At 31.5% G+C, this 19025-nt stretch overlaps 1 protein-coding gene across 1 annotated transcript; it reads right to left on the minus strand.

Moving 5' to 3' along the window:
• Positions 1-4747: 4747 nt before the first annotated feature.
• LOC126703051 (transcription factor bHLH162-like) lies at positions 4748-7490 on the minus strand. The gene is made up of 3 exons (XM_050401956.1): positions 7105-7490; positions 5158-5490; positions 4748-5048 (listed from the first exon to the last, which is right to left on the minus strand). The coding sequence occupies exons 1-3, from the start codon at positions 7279-7281 to the stop codon at positions 4980-4982; spliced, it is 579 nt and encodes a 192-aa protein (XP_050257913.1). The 5' UTR covers positions 7282-7490; the 3' UTR covers positions 4748-4979.
• Between the last annotated feature and the right edge of the window lie 11535 nt (positions 7491-19025).

The raw sequence follows: 19025 nt of genomic DNA on the forward strand, positions 1-19025 counted from the left end.
AAAACTCCAAATTCCCAAATACTTCCAAAGTTATCTCTCTCTTTCTCTCAATTTATTTGGTTATAGCTCTGTTCTTTTAGCGCACAACCCAAGAAATAGGGAGGAAACCCCCCACCCCCACTTTTATAAATAAAATAGTATGTGTGTATGGTTATGTGGTGATCGTGTGTTAAATTTTGTTTAGCATTTTACTTTTTATTATCTAACTATACCTAATCAATCCATTTTTTTTTTATTAGGAACAGTATTGAACGTATAATGAAATAATAAAAGTCTTTTATTTCTTTTTTAGATTACATGAAAATCTGCAAGAATGCAACATTTGATTTCAAAAAGGAAAATGTAAATATTTCAAAAGTCAATACCAATGATGCAGCATTGTCAAGCTCTAACACCAATATCCCAATTTCCGTAAATTCTCAAAGAAAATTTCATTTAGAACTCTTAATGATGGAAGATGATTTTTTAACCGATTCTTTAATTTTGTACATTAAAAGGGAAAACCATTGCTAAATTTAGTACAAATATAATTATAGACACTTTTTTTGAATTTATAAAGAAAGTAATAGATGGTTTTGTTCAAATGTATTAAGAAACAATTACTTTGTCTTTCTTTTTGTTAATATATATATATATATATATTTCTTTTTTTTTATACAAGATAAAATTTCTACTCTAGTCTAATCTAAATGTATATGTATTGTCTTTCTCTTTGTTGATATTTTGTTAATATTCAATACACACGAGTTTAAATTCACATTAATTTTTTAAATTCATTTTTAGCACCCCAAAGTTCAAACTCTAGCTTTTTCTCTGCAATAAAGGAACATATTAAACATTCAGAATGTGTTACTATGCATTAGAAAAAGTCAGAATTTTTGAGGGTTCCTATTACAATTCAAATTCGGTCAGTCATGACAACTTATATTGTGCTTGACATTAACAAAAAATCAAAGAGCAGTAGAACTGTAGAGTTGGTGCATAATTTTTTAACCAAATTTTATATTAATAAAATATTATTTGCTATATGATAAGAAGTGGTGGAGCCATTTGAGCACCAAGGGGGCCTTGGCCCCCCCAAAATTTTTGAAAAAAATTAAAAAAAAAAAAAAAATTTGTGGAACACTCCTAAATAATTTGAAAATTTTTAAATAAACTTGTCATTTTAGCCCCCCATCCCTAATAATATACATATATATATATATATATATAAAAGAAAGTCTAAAAATAAACATAATTTTCATTTAAATAAAATACAGTCCATAAATATATGTCAACAAATTACAATAATTAAACATTCAACATTTTTAAAATGAACACATAGGTATTTTAACAATTACCTTAACAAATAAAAGGGAAAAAAATTATAATTTTCATCTCCACACATCTAGGACTTACTTGTACACAGTAATAGAAAAATTGAAAAGTCAAAAATTTTGTTGATGTGCCGCACCACCAAGTCTCCCACACAGTTGCAGAAACAATCTCTCTCTCTCTCTCTCTCTCTCTCTCTCTCTCTCTCTCTCTCTCTCTCTCTCTCTCTCTCTCTCTCTCTCTCTCTCTCTCTCTCTCTCTCTCTCTCTCTCTCTCTCTCTCTGTGTTGGGGACTTGGCCTTTGCATTCTTCTTCTCTTTCTTCTTGCCATTGCATTTTTTTTTTTTTTTTTTAGAGACTTTCAGTTCTTTCCTTTTTCCTCACTCCCATTGCTGTTGTAGTTTGTTTAAATGTAAAATTTTTGTACTGTGTTCAAACTAGACAAGAAAGAGTGACTCAATTTGTCATTGTCACTGTTAGTGCCGTAAGCCCCTCAATTTGTGAAGCTTACGTGCCATGGGCCCCTCATACTTGATTGTGCAGTGCTCTATCTATGCCCCTAACTAAGACCGGCTAACCCATAACCCATTGTTTTTAACTCTTTCTCAGGTTAGGTACTTTGCATTTGCTTTGTTTGGATTTTTTTACTTTACTTTCATTTCTTTCTTTTTTATATTCCTTATAATATATTAATTATTATTATAATAATCAATATATTATATATACTATATACTACTGTATTAACATGTATTTAGTTTTTTTTTTTTTTTTTATGCATTGACATTTCAATGATTGTTAGTTTTTTATTTAGCAATCTTTGGACTATTAGTATATTTTTAGTATATTTTTTTTGAATCTCAGTCATTTTATTTAATGAGTGATAATTTAATTTGATAAATCTAGGCTATGGGCAAGTTTAGGACTATTGACTCATTCTTCCAAAAAAAAAAAATGAAGATGGTGATTCAAAGAAAAAAAAAGTTATATATGGCCCTCCAAAGATAAATTCATGGCCCCGCCACTGATGATAAGTAAACTCGTGTTCTATATATAATTTTAAAATGCATTAAATTTGAAACTTAGACACTATAGATGAGATTGTTATTAATCTTTTTTTTTTTCTTTTTGCAACATAAAATGTGTAATAAAACAATGTAATGCAATGATAAAATTGTTAAAAATAATCTAATGCAAATTTATTAAGTGATATAATATTAATTATCAAGTATAATTTAAACCTTATAATCGTGAAATTAAAAAATAAATAAATTTCAATATTTTATAGATGATATAGATTTTTTTACACATTTTAATGAGAGAAAGAATTTGAATTTCGAATGTCATAAATATTATTTGCTATTTTGCAAAGAACAAAGTTTAGCTACAAAATTGATTATAACCTTAGGTTACAACCTTACTTAGTATCTTTTTTTTAGAGGTGAATTTCGCCAAATCCACCATTGTAAATTTTTTTAGAAAATTAAAGATTAATAATTTATGTCATCAATAAATTATTTAAATTGCAAGTTTTTGTAATTCAAAAATTATGCATAAAATATAAGCTTATAAATCATATAGTAAATAATATCTGATTGACACAAAATTTAGCATGTGTATTAAGAGCGCAAAAAACATGCAATTCAATTATTAAATTTTCAAAATATGTAACAATTTTTATTTTATTAAGTAAAATTGTAGTTTTGTAACTAAACTTTATCTTTTTGCAAATATACGGGATATAATAACAACAATATTATGAATTTGTAAGAATATAAAAAATAAAAATAAAAATTTATCAATTCAAGCATGTATAAGCATCAAACCCTCAACCAACTCTGGACCATTTCTTTTTGACAATCATACTTACAAAAGACAAAAGTTAGATAGAAATCTTTTTTTACAAACTTAAATACACGGTACCTTCTGCTTCAGTTTTTCAATGATTAATATTCTCTATCATCACCTACCTTCAAGGCTTCAACACGTTCTTTTAAAAGATCTCTAAAATTTTTATTTTCTTTTGATCAATGTTTTCAATGATTAAAAGATCTAGAATTTTTTTTTTAACCCAACCCATTATGTAATGATTGATTTGACTATTTACTTACTTATCATATGATTATTATGTTATTTTTTTTATACATAATTAGAATAAGATTATTTATTGTTATATATATATATTATTCTAAAAAATATATATTTGATTCAAGTCAAGAGTCCTATAATAACTTACTGGTATTACTAGGTTTTCTTAACAATAATAATGGTGATTCAAATCTCTCTCTCTCTCTCTCTCTCTCTCTCTCTCTCACTTGTTGCAAAAATTGATTTAAAAAAAAAAAAAAAAACTAACTCATTTCAAATTGATTTCTTAAAAATATAAATTAAGGGGAAAAAAAAAACTATATCAAAGTTTTGTCTAATCTTAAGACTTAGAGAGTTAATTTGTATTTGGATGATTCTTTTTTATTGATTTTTTTTTTACTTGGATGAATTTATTTCAATTGACTACTTATTTTGTTTAAAAATAAGTTCTTTGTTTAGAAGAAAATGAAGTATAAAGAAAGTGTGTTTACTCAAATAAAGTTTATGATCTAGTAATGGACTATCTGAAAATAATATTAGCTAGAATCCCCAATCACAATTTATTATCTAAATAAATTATGAAAAATGGTGTGAAAAAAAAAAAAAAAAAAAAAACGGCCTATCGATCTCTATCTGTGAAACTTAGGTTGATACACTAATTTTTCTTTTGTATTTTTCACATTATCAAACCGAAAAAAGTTGATACACTTTCTTTGATATTTCCTACTAAACAATCTTATTGGACCTACGAAAAAGACCAAACAAAAAGTAGTCTAAAAACAAAATGCAGTCCTTAGCATTTATTGGTCAAAAAAACAAAATTTGTGAGAACTCTTTGGCAAAACAAAACAAAAAATCACATTAAAAAGAAAAGGCAAAAAAAAACAAAATGCATTTGTGGAAACTAGCTCACTATAGGTGGGAAATGGCTCAGCCTTACAAGACATCAAGATCGACTTCGTCTTAGGATGTGGACAATGGATTGCTTTACGAATTTAGAGCATTGATTGAGCATGCATTGAAAGCTTCAAACTTATTGGGCATATTACTCAAGAATCTGGTGACCTTATTTTTATATATTTATTTAATAATTTTACTTGATTAAGAACTACCAGAAACTACAACAATACATAGAATTAATTAAGCACTCCATGCGTGTTAAATTCATCTAAAAATGCTCATAAAAGAGGTCAAGAACTATTGTAGCAAACATGACACAATGTAAATTGCTAATAATCAATAGATAAACATGTAGCTGAATGCTGAGGGCAACTCTAGCGCAATACAAGATACTAAGCTTCAAATTCTAAATCTACAACAATAGCTAACTTCAAATACAAATCGGCCATACAATACTAAAAAGATTTTTTATTTTTATTTTTAAATCTTTCACTAATTGATTGAAAATGAAAGAGAGTACATAAGCCAGTCATGATGAAAATTCACTAATTTGGTTAAATACATTTTGGGATCGTTGTCCCATTGTGATGACCAGCATAGTGGGAATAATTCAAATATTTAACTCTAGCTCCCATCCTTCTAGCTACTAATGAAGCATTTGTTGGATCAAAATAGCACATTCAGTTTATTAATTCTTGTAGTCTTTGGCACACCCTTGTAGTCTCAACCCCAACTCTAGAAATTTTGACCTGGATATTCATCAAAAAAAAGTGAATTGTATCAGCATATGTATCAAACTTGATATTCACATATTATTTATCTACAAAATTGGGATTTTAACTATTATAAACTATGTACCTGAGCATGAACGGTATGGAAAACTTTATCACCCACAGTAGAAAAGCTAGCACTGACAACTTCAGCTCCTTCCTCTTCAAGAATACTAATAATTTCATACACCATGAAGCTCTTTTGCAACCCACTTACAACAATCACTTCGATACTGGAACCCAAGTCTCTTAAATCAAATACAGGCAACCTTGAGCCAAACATCATTGTATCCATTGTATTACTGCCATTTTCTAACCCCACTGCTTGTTCCTTCCGAATCTTTAATTTTTCTATGTTTTCCTTCAGTTGCGTTATATAGGAGGCAGCGTAATCGAGCTGATCTTGTTGTGAAATTATGTCCTGAGAGAGAGAGAGAGAAGAAAGAATTAGTAGTAGTAATTAAAATGCAAATTATTTTTTTCAATTGTCTTGTAGCTCAACTAATATTTCATGATGTTTTTAACGAATATGTTTGGGGTTCAAATCCTCCCTTTAACAATTATCGAATTAAAAAAAAAAAATACAAGTTACTATAACTTACAACTGAGTAAAATACAAAAACTATAGCAAGATCTCTTTCAGCTAGACCGGTACACTTGAGTTGAACTAGTAATAGGACAAGATTTAGTTAAAAATCCCTGGGTGTTATACCTTAGTAGTATGCTTAACTAGTAATGCCTTTAGTAATATGCTTTTTTAGTTGAACTGTGAAGGTCATTGTTTCGTTGTGATTGAAAAAGCTCAAGCATAGATAATTCACAGCGAAAACTTTGGAGATAATCGGGTCTGTTTAGATATCGCTTATTACTGAAAACTGAAAACACTGTAACAAAATAATTTTTAAATGAGTAAATAATGCCGTGAAACTCAATTTTAAAGAAAAATTTACTGAAATCCGTATTTACGAGTCCTGTAAATAGTGCACAGAATCTGCAAAAAAAAGGCAAATGAGCATGTTGTTTTCAGTGCAATTCAAACATACACTCATAGCTACTTCACAGCGAAAACTTTAGAGACATCTGGCTAGCTATGCAATATGCTATAGAAGCTTAAGGTAGACATAATTGTTCCTTCTTAAATTTCTTTAAAAATTTTAAAAGTTTCTGTGAGTCAAAACTGCAGAAAATGACAAAGACCCAGAAGAAAGTTCAGCTTGCGGAACCCAAAATGATTAAATGACCACAGTGGTACCTTTCTATTTCGGAGAAAATGATATATTGTGAATTATTGCAGATCTCTAGGGGAAAATACAAAAAACATCATTTTCGAAATGAGATATAGACAAAATTAATTAATTAAATACAGCATATATACCAGACAAATATAACAAATTAAAAGAAAATACTACAAAATACAGTTTTTTTTGGGTACAAATGATTGAGTTGAATTCTGTCCTTCCAAGCAAATTGGAGAAGAAAATTAAGTAGTGAATGAGACTTAAAACAACCAAATTCACCTCAAGAATAATTCTTTATCTGAGTTGGATATTCAAGCAGTGAAGCATCAATAATTTCATAAATACAGTATGAGCTAGGAAGATGAGGTATTGGCAGATATTTCTTGGTTTCGAGTGGGAGGGAAGGCCTTATGGACCACTTGTCACGAAAAACTTCAACCAATTACTACAAAGTAGCAAAGAGATAAGAGTACTGTAATTACTATGCTATCCGTAGCAATTAATGTTCTTCCATCCAAGAATTAAAACAAGGCCAGGAACAAGTTGTACCATATGTTTCACAACTACTGAATTCATTTCCTCTTCTTTTTTATTAACCTACTACCTGGACATCTACGTTGGAAAACACCACGAAGAAAAAGAATTCTGGCAAAACTGCTGAATTCTAGACGCAAATATGATTTTGGATATCTTTCCCTCCAATCAAAGTTACCAATTTTTATGATTAAAACAAAAACAAAAAGTTTATAGTATTTATATTAATTTAGCTTGAGCTTGTACAGACTTATAAAACTCACCCTGGTGCCTCTGAAGTGGTTGGCAGGAATAAGAGAAGAAAGCTTGAGGCATAGGCTTTTCATTTGCATTCTGCGATTTTTCTCCACCATCTTTCTATCAAGCTTGGATTTCTCACTACTGCTACTTGTCTTCATTTTCACTTTCAATCCTACTTCCCTCTCTAAAGCACAAAGCATAAATGCAAGAAATAAAGGTCTGAAAACAGGCAAAGAGAAACTAAAGACTGGAAGAGTTTATAAGAAGAGGAGGAGCTTTTGAGCTTAAGATGTAAGCGTTTATATAGACAGACATGGTCATGGCTTTGAGGGGGTCATGGATAAGTACTATAGTAGCTTTGAATTTTTGGAAATGACGTAGGAAGGCTCCGATGTCAAAGGCAGCACATTAAAAAGAGAGAAGAGAGCTGGGGCCAACAGCCCTTACTCATTTCCGTATTTAATTTCACAATTTATTGATTTGTGCATGTACAATCTGTTATTAACACATCAAATGCACATCATTAGTTGATGAAAAGTGACAGATTCATATAATTTGTAACGGATAAAAAATGTCGGTTACTTACCATTGTACAAATCAATAAGATATGAAATTAGACGTACGATTGAATATAGTTCACAACAAGTTATCAGTCCAAATAATAATTAGACAAAATATTCATCACTCACAGTAGTGTAAATTATGTAGCCGTGAAATTAAAAATGAAATTCATAAATATGTTTCTAAATTTATCTTGAAATACGACAAAACGGAACTGTGACTAATTTATGTTGTGATTCCTGGTTTCCCTTTTACTACGTTATTAAAGTTTGTTTTGTTTGAACAAGTGGTGGGCTGATAGTGAGTGCCACTGCTACTCGTGGCTGACTCTTGACCATTTGACTCTTCAATTTTTATTATTTTTTTCTTTTCTAAATACCAAAACCGCGGTTACACCGTCCACTTTTTTGTTTTTTTTCCTTATTTTTAAACATCTGAGTTTCTGTTGTTTACTTTTTCAGTTTTTCCTTTCACGACGAGCTCAGAAAAATAAAAAATGAAAACAAAATAAACTCAGAAAAATAAAAAATTTGGTATCAAAATGGTTGTAAGTTTAACTATCCAAAAAAAAAAAAAATTGGAAGGATGTAATAAGTTGCTCAATATTAACATTTTCTTATGTACTATTTTGCAATTCTTTGTACGAATCAGGTTTCCAAAAACCATGGTTGTAATATGAATTTCCCTCTTTCTATATATGCTTTAGATAAATTCAATTTAGCCCTAACTCTATACATTTTTGCAATTTGGATAAAAACCTACAAATTTCATCCATTTATTCACTTAGTTTGGAAAAGAAAATAATATTCTAAGCTTTAGGTGGACTAAATTGCACGTGGGCAAGGAGTGAAATGGGGATGTGTTATTTCAAAGTACCTAACATGGAGGTTAGGGTTTTCATTTTGAGTTGTGCTTAGCACAAAAATATATAAGATGTGTTCGCTCGACTTGTATATATATAAAATATATAAATATAAAGAGTACATGCAAATAATGAATCATTCACAAATGTGTTTTTCATTTTTTTTTTTTCAAAAACTTGTATATTTATAACATACTGTATTTTAAGCTTTTCAATTTTGACATTCTTGGTATATAACCTTTAAAAAAAAATTACAGTAAAACATTGGCCTTCTTAGAGCCAACGAATTGGAAAATTTTTAATGATAACTCCAATATTCAACAATTAGTTTATTTGATAATATATTAAGAGCTCCATTGTTGCAACATTAGTTGACTGTGTTATCTGGTATCAGTACAAGTTTTGTTTTACCAACAAAGTCTTTGTTTGACAATCGTCAATGAGAAAATTGGCTTAATTTCCCACTGGCTGGTACAACATTTATGAAGCTGACCCTTTAAGAGTTTAATGTTCTTCTTATTGGAATTTTTCAAGGACCAAGACCCAACATATTTTCATCTGAAAATCGTGGTAAGATAGGCTTTCCTTCCTTTAAGATGTGAAAACTCTAGAAAATTTTAACGCTTTCCTTCCTCAATGGTCATTTTCTTTCCTTTCTTGATTAATTTTTTTTTTTTTCCTAACTTCCGTACCAGCCAGATGGAAGATGCATTTGAATGCATCATTGCGTCAACTTTTTTATATGGGACCCTCCCTGAAGTTCGAGGTCATGTTGCTACAGCTCTCTCTCACACTAGAATCTATATCTCTAGGTACTAGTTAGGAGCAGAAGATGCTTTTCCGTCCAAGAACTGTAACCCATTTTAGGAAACCTCTCAAGTGTAATAGCTGTATGCAACTCGGTTTTAAATATGAAGTAGAACAGAGACAACAGAGAATTTCTTAGCGTGTGGGAGGTTTAAGTAATAAAAAAGCATTAGTAGAAATTATTGGTGACAGTAGTGAAATTTGGTAACATGAAAGAAAACAATGTTGGAATCAAAACTCATGGCCAAGACCAAAGTCATTTTTCAAGCAAATTCCATCGTTTAACCACTGAAATTTGTGTTTTTAACGTTTTTATTAATATTTATTTTCTTTAAATTCAAAAGTTAGAATAAGGACTCATCTATTTTAGAATATTTGTTAGAAACAACAGTTTTTAATTTCATAATTATCTCAATCTTGTTGCTTTTGGTATATTTTACTATTTTGCCACCTAATTTGTGATTAGTGCAAATTAGAATTTTGGTGTGTGTTCTCCTATCCGCCCTAGGTTTTCTTTTTATTATTTAAGCATATTGGAGTCTTGAAGGCATTCAGTTATCAATTAATAAAAAATTCAGACTTCCGCCTGTTGTTTCTTTTTAATAGATTCTGAAACCCTATCATTTTGTAAATTCAAGGAATACCTTGTAGATTCAAGATTATTTTTTTGAAACAAACATGCTTTGTTTATTGTAGGTATTCCGCTGCATTAAAATATATATGGGATTTACATGGATAAATCTAACATATATGAGAGAAGAGTTTTGTAGCTAGTATGGGAGCGAGATTTAATAAAAAGTTAAATTACTCATTTGATCTTCCGATTATAAGATATGGTTTAATTTGGTCAGTCAACTATAATTGTTGACGATATTAAGAGTCTGTTTGGATACCGCTTATTGTTGAAAACTGAAAACTGAAAATATTGTAGTAAAATCATTTTTAAATGTGTGAATAGTGCCGTGTGACCTAGTTTTAAAGTTGTTTTTTAAAAAAAAAATTACTTGTGGGTCCCATGAACAATGCATGAGACCCACTATTTAAATGCCAGACGTGCCAAACGCTAGACGCAATCCAAACATATCACTAAGTTGAAAATCTGTAATAAAAGACTAATGTGACTTATAGAGGTGATAATTATCCACTTTGAAAGAGTAATTTGCCTTTGGATTATAGGGAATTCACCTTCAAGAGACAAAAAGGTCACCAACTGCTTACATCAAATCTGAATTTTATTCCTAAGAGCTAGAATTGTCGAGGAAAATATGTATTTGACTAGAGTAATAAAAGAAAAGAAAAATGTAGATTGTAAGAGCATTCGCAACTGGCATGGTATGTGCCATATCTTGCCAACACCATTTCAGCACAAAAAAAACGTCAACAACTGGTTGCAGCTGGCATGGTAAAGCTAAAAAAATTTGCAATACTACTACAATACCATTGCAAATTTGCAATGGTACTGTAGCAATATTGCAAATCCAAAAATTATTATTTTACTCTCTCCACTGTCTCGTTTGCACGGTCTGTAGCAGTACTGTAGCAGTATTACAGTATTGTAGCACTTTTACACGGTCTCATTTGACTCATATCCTCTCTCCACTGTCTTATTTTCTCTCTCTCTTCAAAATATATTATTATTTTATTATGTAGATATATTATTTTATTGTGTAGATATATTATTTTAATGTGTAGTATGGTAAAATAAAAGTTGGGATGTTGAGTGTATTGTAAAATGGTATTGTATAAGTAATAAAGTAGCTTTTTGAGATGGTAAAATAGAATAAGATAGAATTTCCAGCTGTAAATGCTCTAATGAATCTATTTTAGGTGAAATTATTCAAGACGTCCAGTGTTCTATATGTTTCCCTTACGTATAGGTGAGGTTCACATGTGAGCTAGTCTCACACATGTGACCCAAATTCATGTGGAATGGAGAGGTGCTACACTAGGTATACGCAATAATTTTTCCAATTTCAAGCCCTTCATCTATAGAAAATGAAGAGTTTTGATTGAAAAATAGTGACTCTTCATTTGAATGGCCACCTTTCTGCAAATCAAGACTTCAAATAATATTGCACTTTGTTAGCTCAAGAGCATTAGCATCAAATTCCTTAAAATTTTCTCCCTATTTTGAGATAAGAACCTGTTTTTCCTATTTTAGCTAACTAGTTTTCAAAACATCCACATCAAATATCAAAGTGCACAACTAAGCAAAATCCACAAATCAAACCCACATGGTTGGAAATGCAATAGCAGGACCTCTGACGACCTAATCGCTAAGATCCAAGTGATTGAGCTAATGCATCTCCGAATGAGCAAGAGAAGGAAAAGAAGTGGCAAGAATTGGTGAGCAGTAAGGCTTGTAGCGTTGACGACAATGTGAAGGAAGGAGAAGAGAATGATGTGTATCCAAGAAGCCATCGCCGTGATTTATGAGAGGGAGAGAAAGAGGTCTAAGCATATGAGTGCGTTTTGTGAGAGAGAATGCAAAAAAGAAAATAAATGTCTGGGAAATGAACGATGCTCCCTAAAGATAAGGAGCAACTCATTTAGCAAAATCCTAAAATGAGGAACATGTTAGGAGGTTGTTGTTGTGCATGTATTTTTAGGTTTCTTCCCTTAATTGCTCCCTTCCCCTATTTTAGAGGGATTAATGTTACATGTACAGACTATTTTACAACATTTTTACAAAATGTTGATGTGACAAATTTTTATTGATTCTTATCTAGATCCACTACTAACATTACATATTTACTTACAAATAATCACTGACCACTACATCAATCGTTTGTAAAAAGAATTTGCAAAAAAATTTGTGATTTTAGACTTTTAGTATTTTTCTTTTAGAATTATTGATGTTGATGTCCTTACTCATCTAAAAATAATTAAAGTGAAAAAAAAAAAAAAGATTTATTAAGGGTTTTAAATTTTAATGTGCTCGGAATTTTTTGAGGTTGGACCCAACTTATTTTGATATGAAAATGAAGTCACGGCTGAGATGGCTTCCTTCCTATGAGATGTGAAAATTCTACAGAGAAAATTTGAAAGATGTTGAGTCTATTTGAGATCTGTTTATTTTGCTAAAACTGAAATTTTTTTGTTAAAAGTACTATATATAAAAGTAAAAGTTAATTGATATAGTACAATGTGATTTTTAAATAGTATCAAAAAACACAATAAAGCTTATAAATAATAACAAAAATAAATTAAATAGAAAAATAAACTGATTTTTAAGTTAGAGCCAATCCCAAGCGTCATGTCAACTTATCAGTTATCATGCAACCAAAAAAAATAGGAAACTCACAGTATAACCGTATAAAAGCAAAGAAAATCTATTACAGTAATATTTCTTTCCTTTATTGGATTTTTTTTTTTTTTTCTACTTCCGCACTAGCCAGATGGAAGATGCATAGTAAAGCATTATTGTATCAACTTTTCTATAGGGACCCAGTCCCTAGACCCTACAACTCTACAAGAAGAACGAGGTCGTTTTAGAATCTAGCTGGGTATGGGCAGAAGATGCTTTACCGTCCAAGTACAACACTGTAAGAGCATTCACATTAGGCAATGTAAACGGTACATATAGGAAAATTTTAGCATCAAAGTACAAAACAACCTTATTACTCGGTCTTGTACTTATAAAAAGTTTTACAATAGTGTTACAGTGGACTTTTACATATACAAGTTACTATTCACCTATTGGAAACTTAAATTTCATATTTTTATTGGGTAGTATATATTATCTTAATGAGTTGAATAAGAAAATAAAAGTTGAGATGTTGGGTGTATTGTAAAATGGTATGACATAATTGATAAAGTAACTTTTGAGATGGTAAAATAGAATAGTATGAAGATTACGGATATCTGTGAAGATTATTGATAAAGATTGCTTTCGAATATCTGTGGGGGTCAAGTGTATAAATCTTACGTATATGTGATGTGAGAGAAGTTTTGCAAATTCTACTATACTTTCCTTTACTCCCTTCCATTCATATTTGCCATAAGATCAGAATAGATTTTAAAGTATGGAGAGAGAGATCTCGAGATGGAAAAAAGAAAAGGTTAAATTATCATGTGGTCTTCCAATTAATAATGTCACTTTAAGGTGTGTATAGAACAATCGATCCTTAAGGTGATGATTATCTACATCTGAAAGAGATTGCCTCTGTAGTGGTGTTTTTTTTTTTTTTGGGTTTTGACCCTAAATTGCTCCCTCAAACTATTTTAGGGGTACTGGTTCTAATGCTCTTACTATTCTAAAAAAGAAAAAAGATGTATTATGAGTTTTAATGAGCTTAATTGGAAATTTTCAAAGCCCAGGATACACTTATTTTGGTCTAAAAATGAAGTCGTGGAGGAGATGACTTCCTTCCATTGAGATGTGAAACTCTCTCCCAGAAAATTTGAAGGATGTTTGTCAACTTATCAATTATCATCCAATGAGACTAATTAGTAAAGAAAACCAAAATAGTCATTTAGGGGGTGTTTGGTGAGTGTTTCTAAACAACAATTTTCAGTTTTTAAACAATATTTCACCTATTTCCACACACTTTTTTACCCACACGTATTTTTACAAAAGTTTTTAAACAACAATGTTCAATTTTTAAATACATGTACCAAACAGACCCTTATCTTTCCTATATTTGTTCATTTTTTTCAAACTTCCGTACTTGCTAGGTGGAAGATGCATTTTCAATTCATTATTGGATCAGCTTCTCTAGTCTTCTAAGTGTGCGTATAGATAGCAAACGTGTTTAGCGTTTGCGTCCAAACTTGGGTCCCGTGAAGTACACGGGATCCACAAACCTATTTTTTAGTAAAATTTTCATTAAAAATGAGCCCTATAGTACTACTATTCACACATTTAAAAATTATTTTGATACAATTTTTTAGTTTTCAATTTTCAATAATAAGCGATTTTTTTCAATACAATATTATTGCTTCAACCTCTAATTCAACCTTTCAACGTTAAATTCTATATGGGACCCTCCCAGAAAATCAAAGGGGTCGTTTAATTTTGCTACGGATCTTTAAGTACGTAGGGCCAGAAGATGCTTTTCCGTCCAATTAAGAACAGTAGTAAATTTGTAGGAAACCTCATCATTGATGTAATGGATGAGGTAATATAGCTGTACGCAACATGGTTTTGAAATTTCTACCCAAAAAAAAAAAAAAAACATGGTTTTGAAATATATATATATATATATTTATATACCTTAGGAACTGTTTTTTAGGTTCTTTTTTTAAAATTCTCTCACGTAATTATTTAACTTAAAAAATATACTTCCATCTATGAGAAAAAAGTCACATAGCAGAATTTTAAGAAAAAAACTTAAAGAACAACATCTAAATACTGTACCTAAATTTTGCTATATATATATATATATATATATAAACTGTAACCGTGATCTTTTTTATTTTTTTATTTTTAGAAACAGTAGTAGTGATCATTTTTGTCTTTTTAAGTTTCATATTTGTCACTTTGCTCTGGTAATTTCACACTTTTGGATACGGTAAGTCCGTCTATCCTTAACTTCTGTTAATTATTAAAAATAAAATTTTAAGAATAAAAAACTATTAAATTTCCTTCAAGAAAAAAAAGCGAATTAGACCCATTATATTTGGTCAATTATGATTTTTGTTATGTAAGTTTTATTTTTTTTGTCATTTTGGTCTTATAAGTTCACATTTGTTGTCATCTTTAGTCTTTCTTATGGAAAAATATATAAAGAAATGAAGTAAGGATTAATGGTGACAAAAAATGTGAACTTTTAGAATTTAAAAAAAAAAAAACATTTTTATGACCAAAATGACAATTAATCAAACTTAGCTGTTGTAAACTTCAATCAAGAACGTTTAGATTGAAGTTTCAAACTAAAGTAATGTACTTCTAGAAATGTAGGACAAACAGTGTTCATGTTTTAAACTTTGGGAATTAAAAGTTCTCATTTAAAACTTTAAAAACTAGGCATTCTAGTAAACTTTAGTGACCAACAATATATTTTGACTTTTTTTAGAAAAAATAATCAATATATATATATATATAAAGTAGAAACCTCGTATTGGAGTACATGAGGTTCTGTTATGTGACACTCTAATTTTATATTTAGCATTTTTTTACCTCCTCTCATTAAGTTTTTTTTTACTGTTACCCAAAATATCATATTAACTTTTTTTTACTATTATCTCATTAATCTCTCATTAATTACCTAAACTTACACCACATATTTATCTCTTCTTCATGTCTTTTAGCATACCCACATTTTAGTATTAAAAACTAAAGAAAAAAAATTAAGGACTAATATAACTAATTAGATAAGGCCTTGGGAAGAGATAAAGAGACACGAAACTGTTGTGGATTGTTAAATGAAATGCACTGTTTCACTATTACCAAAATAAAAGACTTGAAATTGATAAAATATTTGTAAGAGAAGGAAAAAGAAGGATTTGAGAGGCCACAACTATTGTCATGCTGGCCTCCCACCACCATTAAGCTATCAAAACTATGGGTAGGTTTTTTTTTTTTTTTTTTTTTTTTTGCTTCTTACGATGAACTCATTACTAACAAAATTTTATAACAATTATGCTATAATATATGTACCATATTCTCCAAAACTATCTTCAATAAAACATTATAATATTATCTGTGCATTGCATGGACAACTTACTAGTTTACAACAATGGGTGAATTTGAACATTGATTATCTTCATAAATGAAAGTAGATATAACCACAGAAACACAAGAAGACTCCTGATCCAAAAAAAAAAAAAAAAAAAAAGAGCTATTTGGGTGGTCTTGGAACCTTCCAAATCCAAGACATCTTATAAACTAGTTGTTGAGAAAATCTGGCTCTTGCACGTTGGATAAAGCAATAAAAAAATCAAGTCTAGAGATAAGATTGATTTAAAATATTGAGACTTAAATTGACCCAAACTCTTGTCATTTACTTAACCCAATAAGAAACGAGTTTAAAACATGGGCAATAATATACGTTGCTTGTGATTTTGTTATTTCAACTCTCTATCCAATCGATTCAAAGAACACCATACAATATGACAACAATTTGAACCACTTTGCCACATGACCTGATGATGACAATATATACATATGGATACATAAGGAAATTATAAAAAGACGTCCATGAGTGTCTTTCCTTCTCAGAAATAGAAACATCCCAATCCCTAAATTAATGCATAGCCATGCGCGCGAGACAGTAACATGTTCGATGGGCTAGCTGAGCTCTCCTTTTGTTCGTATACGGTTTCATTGTTTGTGAAATCAAATGGCTAAGTTCATTGTACGACCAGTGCATGAGGTGTAGGAATTCGTAGGTCAAATTTTGTCGGGTACCTAGAGAGGTTCAAAAAGGCACGTAAAATCAAAGTGTCCAATAATATTATTACCTTTGTCACCTTGTCTGCTTGCTTTCGAAGCCTAATGTTTTCATGAACGTGCTAAGAATCCTGAGAGCATTTTCTAGTTTCTACGTAAAACCTTGTTCACGGAAATTTCAATTTTATGAGTAACTTTGGAATCCATTGTTAAAGATCATCGAAAGCCACTCTGTTACGTTTCTTTGGCTTTGAAACAGAGCAAAACTTGTAACTTCTAAAGGAACCAATGAGCAATCTCATCATATAACACTGAAATCTCTGCAAGAATGAAGTCTCTTGCATATAACAATGTCAAAAGCAAACCACACACCCATTGGAAAGCTACCACCCATCGTGAAGCTTGATAAACCCCCTCTCCCTACTTGAAGGGGTAAAAATTGGCATGACGGACCTTCATTATGTTGGGTCTAACGAATCCTAGCCCATGAGCCGACACTAGGTAAGCCCAGGGCATAGCAGGAACCCTGACTTAAAATACTTGTTACACACGCTTGAATCCTGGTAGAATCCCGAAAGAAATAGGAATCCTAGTACAAGAAGAATTTCGGAAGATACACGTGTTAATGAAAGACCCTCTCTACAAGGAAATGTCTTGTCCATCACGTTTGGGATTATTCAAGAGGATTCCTATAAGGAAAAGACTTCTACATCAAGGAAAAAAGGCCAATCTTCTACTATTATAAAAGCCCCAATACCCTCACAAATCAAGGTACGCATAATTTACCTCTCTCTAGCACTCTAAAGTTGAGAATAATTCTAACTTGACCTTCAGAGGGTATTTGGCCGGCACCACACTGGTGCCCTCTGTTAGATCACTTCTTTCTTCTTGCAGGTCACTATTTCAAGCGCGCGAGGATTGTGTAGCTCACTGGTGATTTTACGGCATCATCAGTTGGCGTCGTCTATGGGAAACGTCGAGTTTAGCCAGACTATTGCTTCCCGGACATAAGAGTTGTATGGTACTCACTCGCTCGTTGGCTACCACCAACAATGTTCAAGGAGACGAGTCACCGCGATCCACTGCATTGGAGAGGCAGGTCCAAACTCTCATGGCAGCAGTGGAACACCTCATAAAACAAAACCATGATCTGGAGGAATAGCTACACCAAACGAACGCAGGACACAACGTTCAAGAGGAAAACCAAGAAGGTACCAGTGCCGAACGAAGGGACCAAGATAGGCCAGAGGGCAGTAATGCCCAAAGCAGACCAGAACGGCAAAACATGAGCCTTCCATCTCTCATGGATATGGCCCCCCCACCTATTGTCGTGAAGATGCAAGCGATGAAGGAACATATGGAAGTCATGATGAACGCCCTCAATGTGGACGGATCACCCATAGGGTAGAAATATTTACGAAGTCCACAAAGTGGACGGATCACCCATAGGGTGGAAATATTTACAAAGTCCGCCAAGTCCACAAAGTGGATGGATCACCTATAGGGTGGAAATATTTACAAAGTCCACAAAGTGGACGGATCACCCATAGGGTGGAAATATTTGCCAAGTCCACAAAGTGGACGTATCACCCATAGGGTAGAAATATTTACAAAGTCCACAAAGTGGACGGATCACCCATAGGGTGGAAATATTTACAAAGTCCACAAAGTGGACGGATCACCCATAGTGTGGAAATATTTACCAAATCCACAAAGTAGACGGATAACCCATAGGATGGAAATTGTAGTCCATAAAGTAGACGGACCACCCATAGGGTGGAAATTATCATCAAGTCCACAAAGTGGACGGGTCACAAATAGGTTAAATTTATTATCAAGCCCCCAAAAAAGTGGACGGACCGTCTATAGATTGTAAACTCCACAAGACTGACGGATCATCCTAGACGGGTGACAGTCAAAGTCCATAAATGGACGAATGAAAAATAAAGTACACTAAGTAGGCGAATTGTCCTTGACGGGAGAAAACTCCTTAAGTCAATAAAAATGATGGTTAAAACAAAATCCACAAACTAGACAGGTAGTCCCGGACGGGTGAAACCCCTAAGCCCGTAAAAATAGTGTTTAATATACAAAATCCACCAATTGGGTGACGACTAGCCCATAAAATGGACGGATAACAATAAGTTCTAATTGGACAGACACAAGTCCACAATGAAGGACAGGATAAACTACCTAAGTATTCAAGGAGGACGGTTCGTCCAAAAACTAAAACTATACAAGTCCCTAAAGATGGCCAGTTCTTTGTATAATGAACAACTTAAGAGAACAAATATTTATGCATCGTTCAAATGATAAAGATTGATAAAGCAGGCATAAAATTGTGAAATAAAACAACATTGACGAATAATACACTCGGTGGG

The sequence above is a fragment of the Quercus robur genome, chromosome 10 (assembly GCF_932294415.1).
Source record: "Quercus robur chromosome 10, dhQueRobu3.1, whole genome shotgun sequence".
Taxonomy (NCBI): domain Eukaryota; kingdom Viridiplantae; phylum Streptophyta; class Magnoliopsida; order Fagales; family Fagaceae; genus Quercus; species Quercus robur.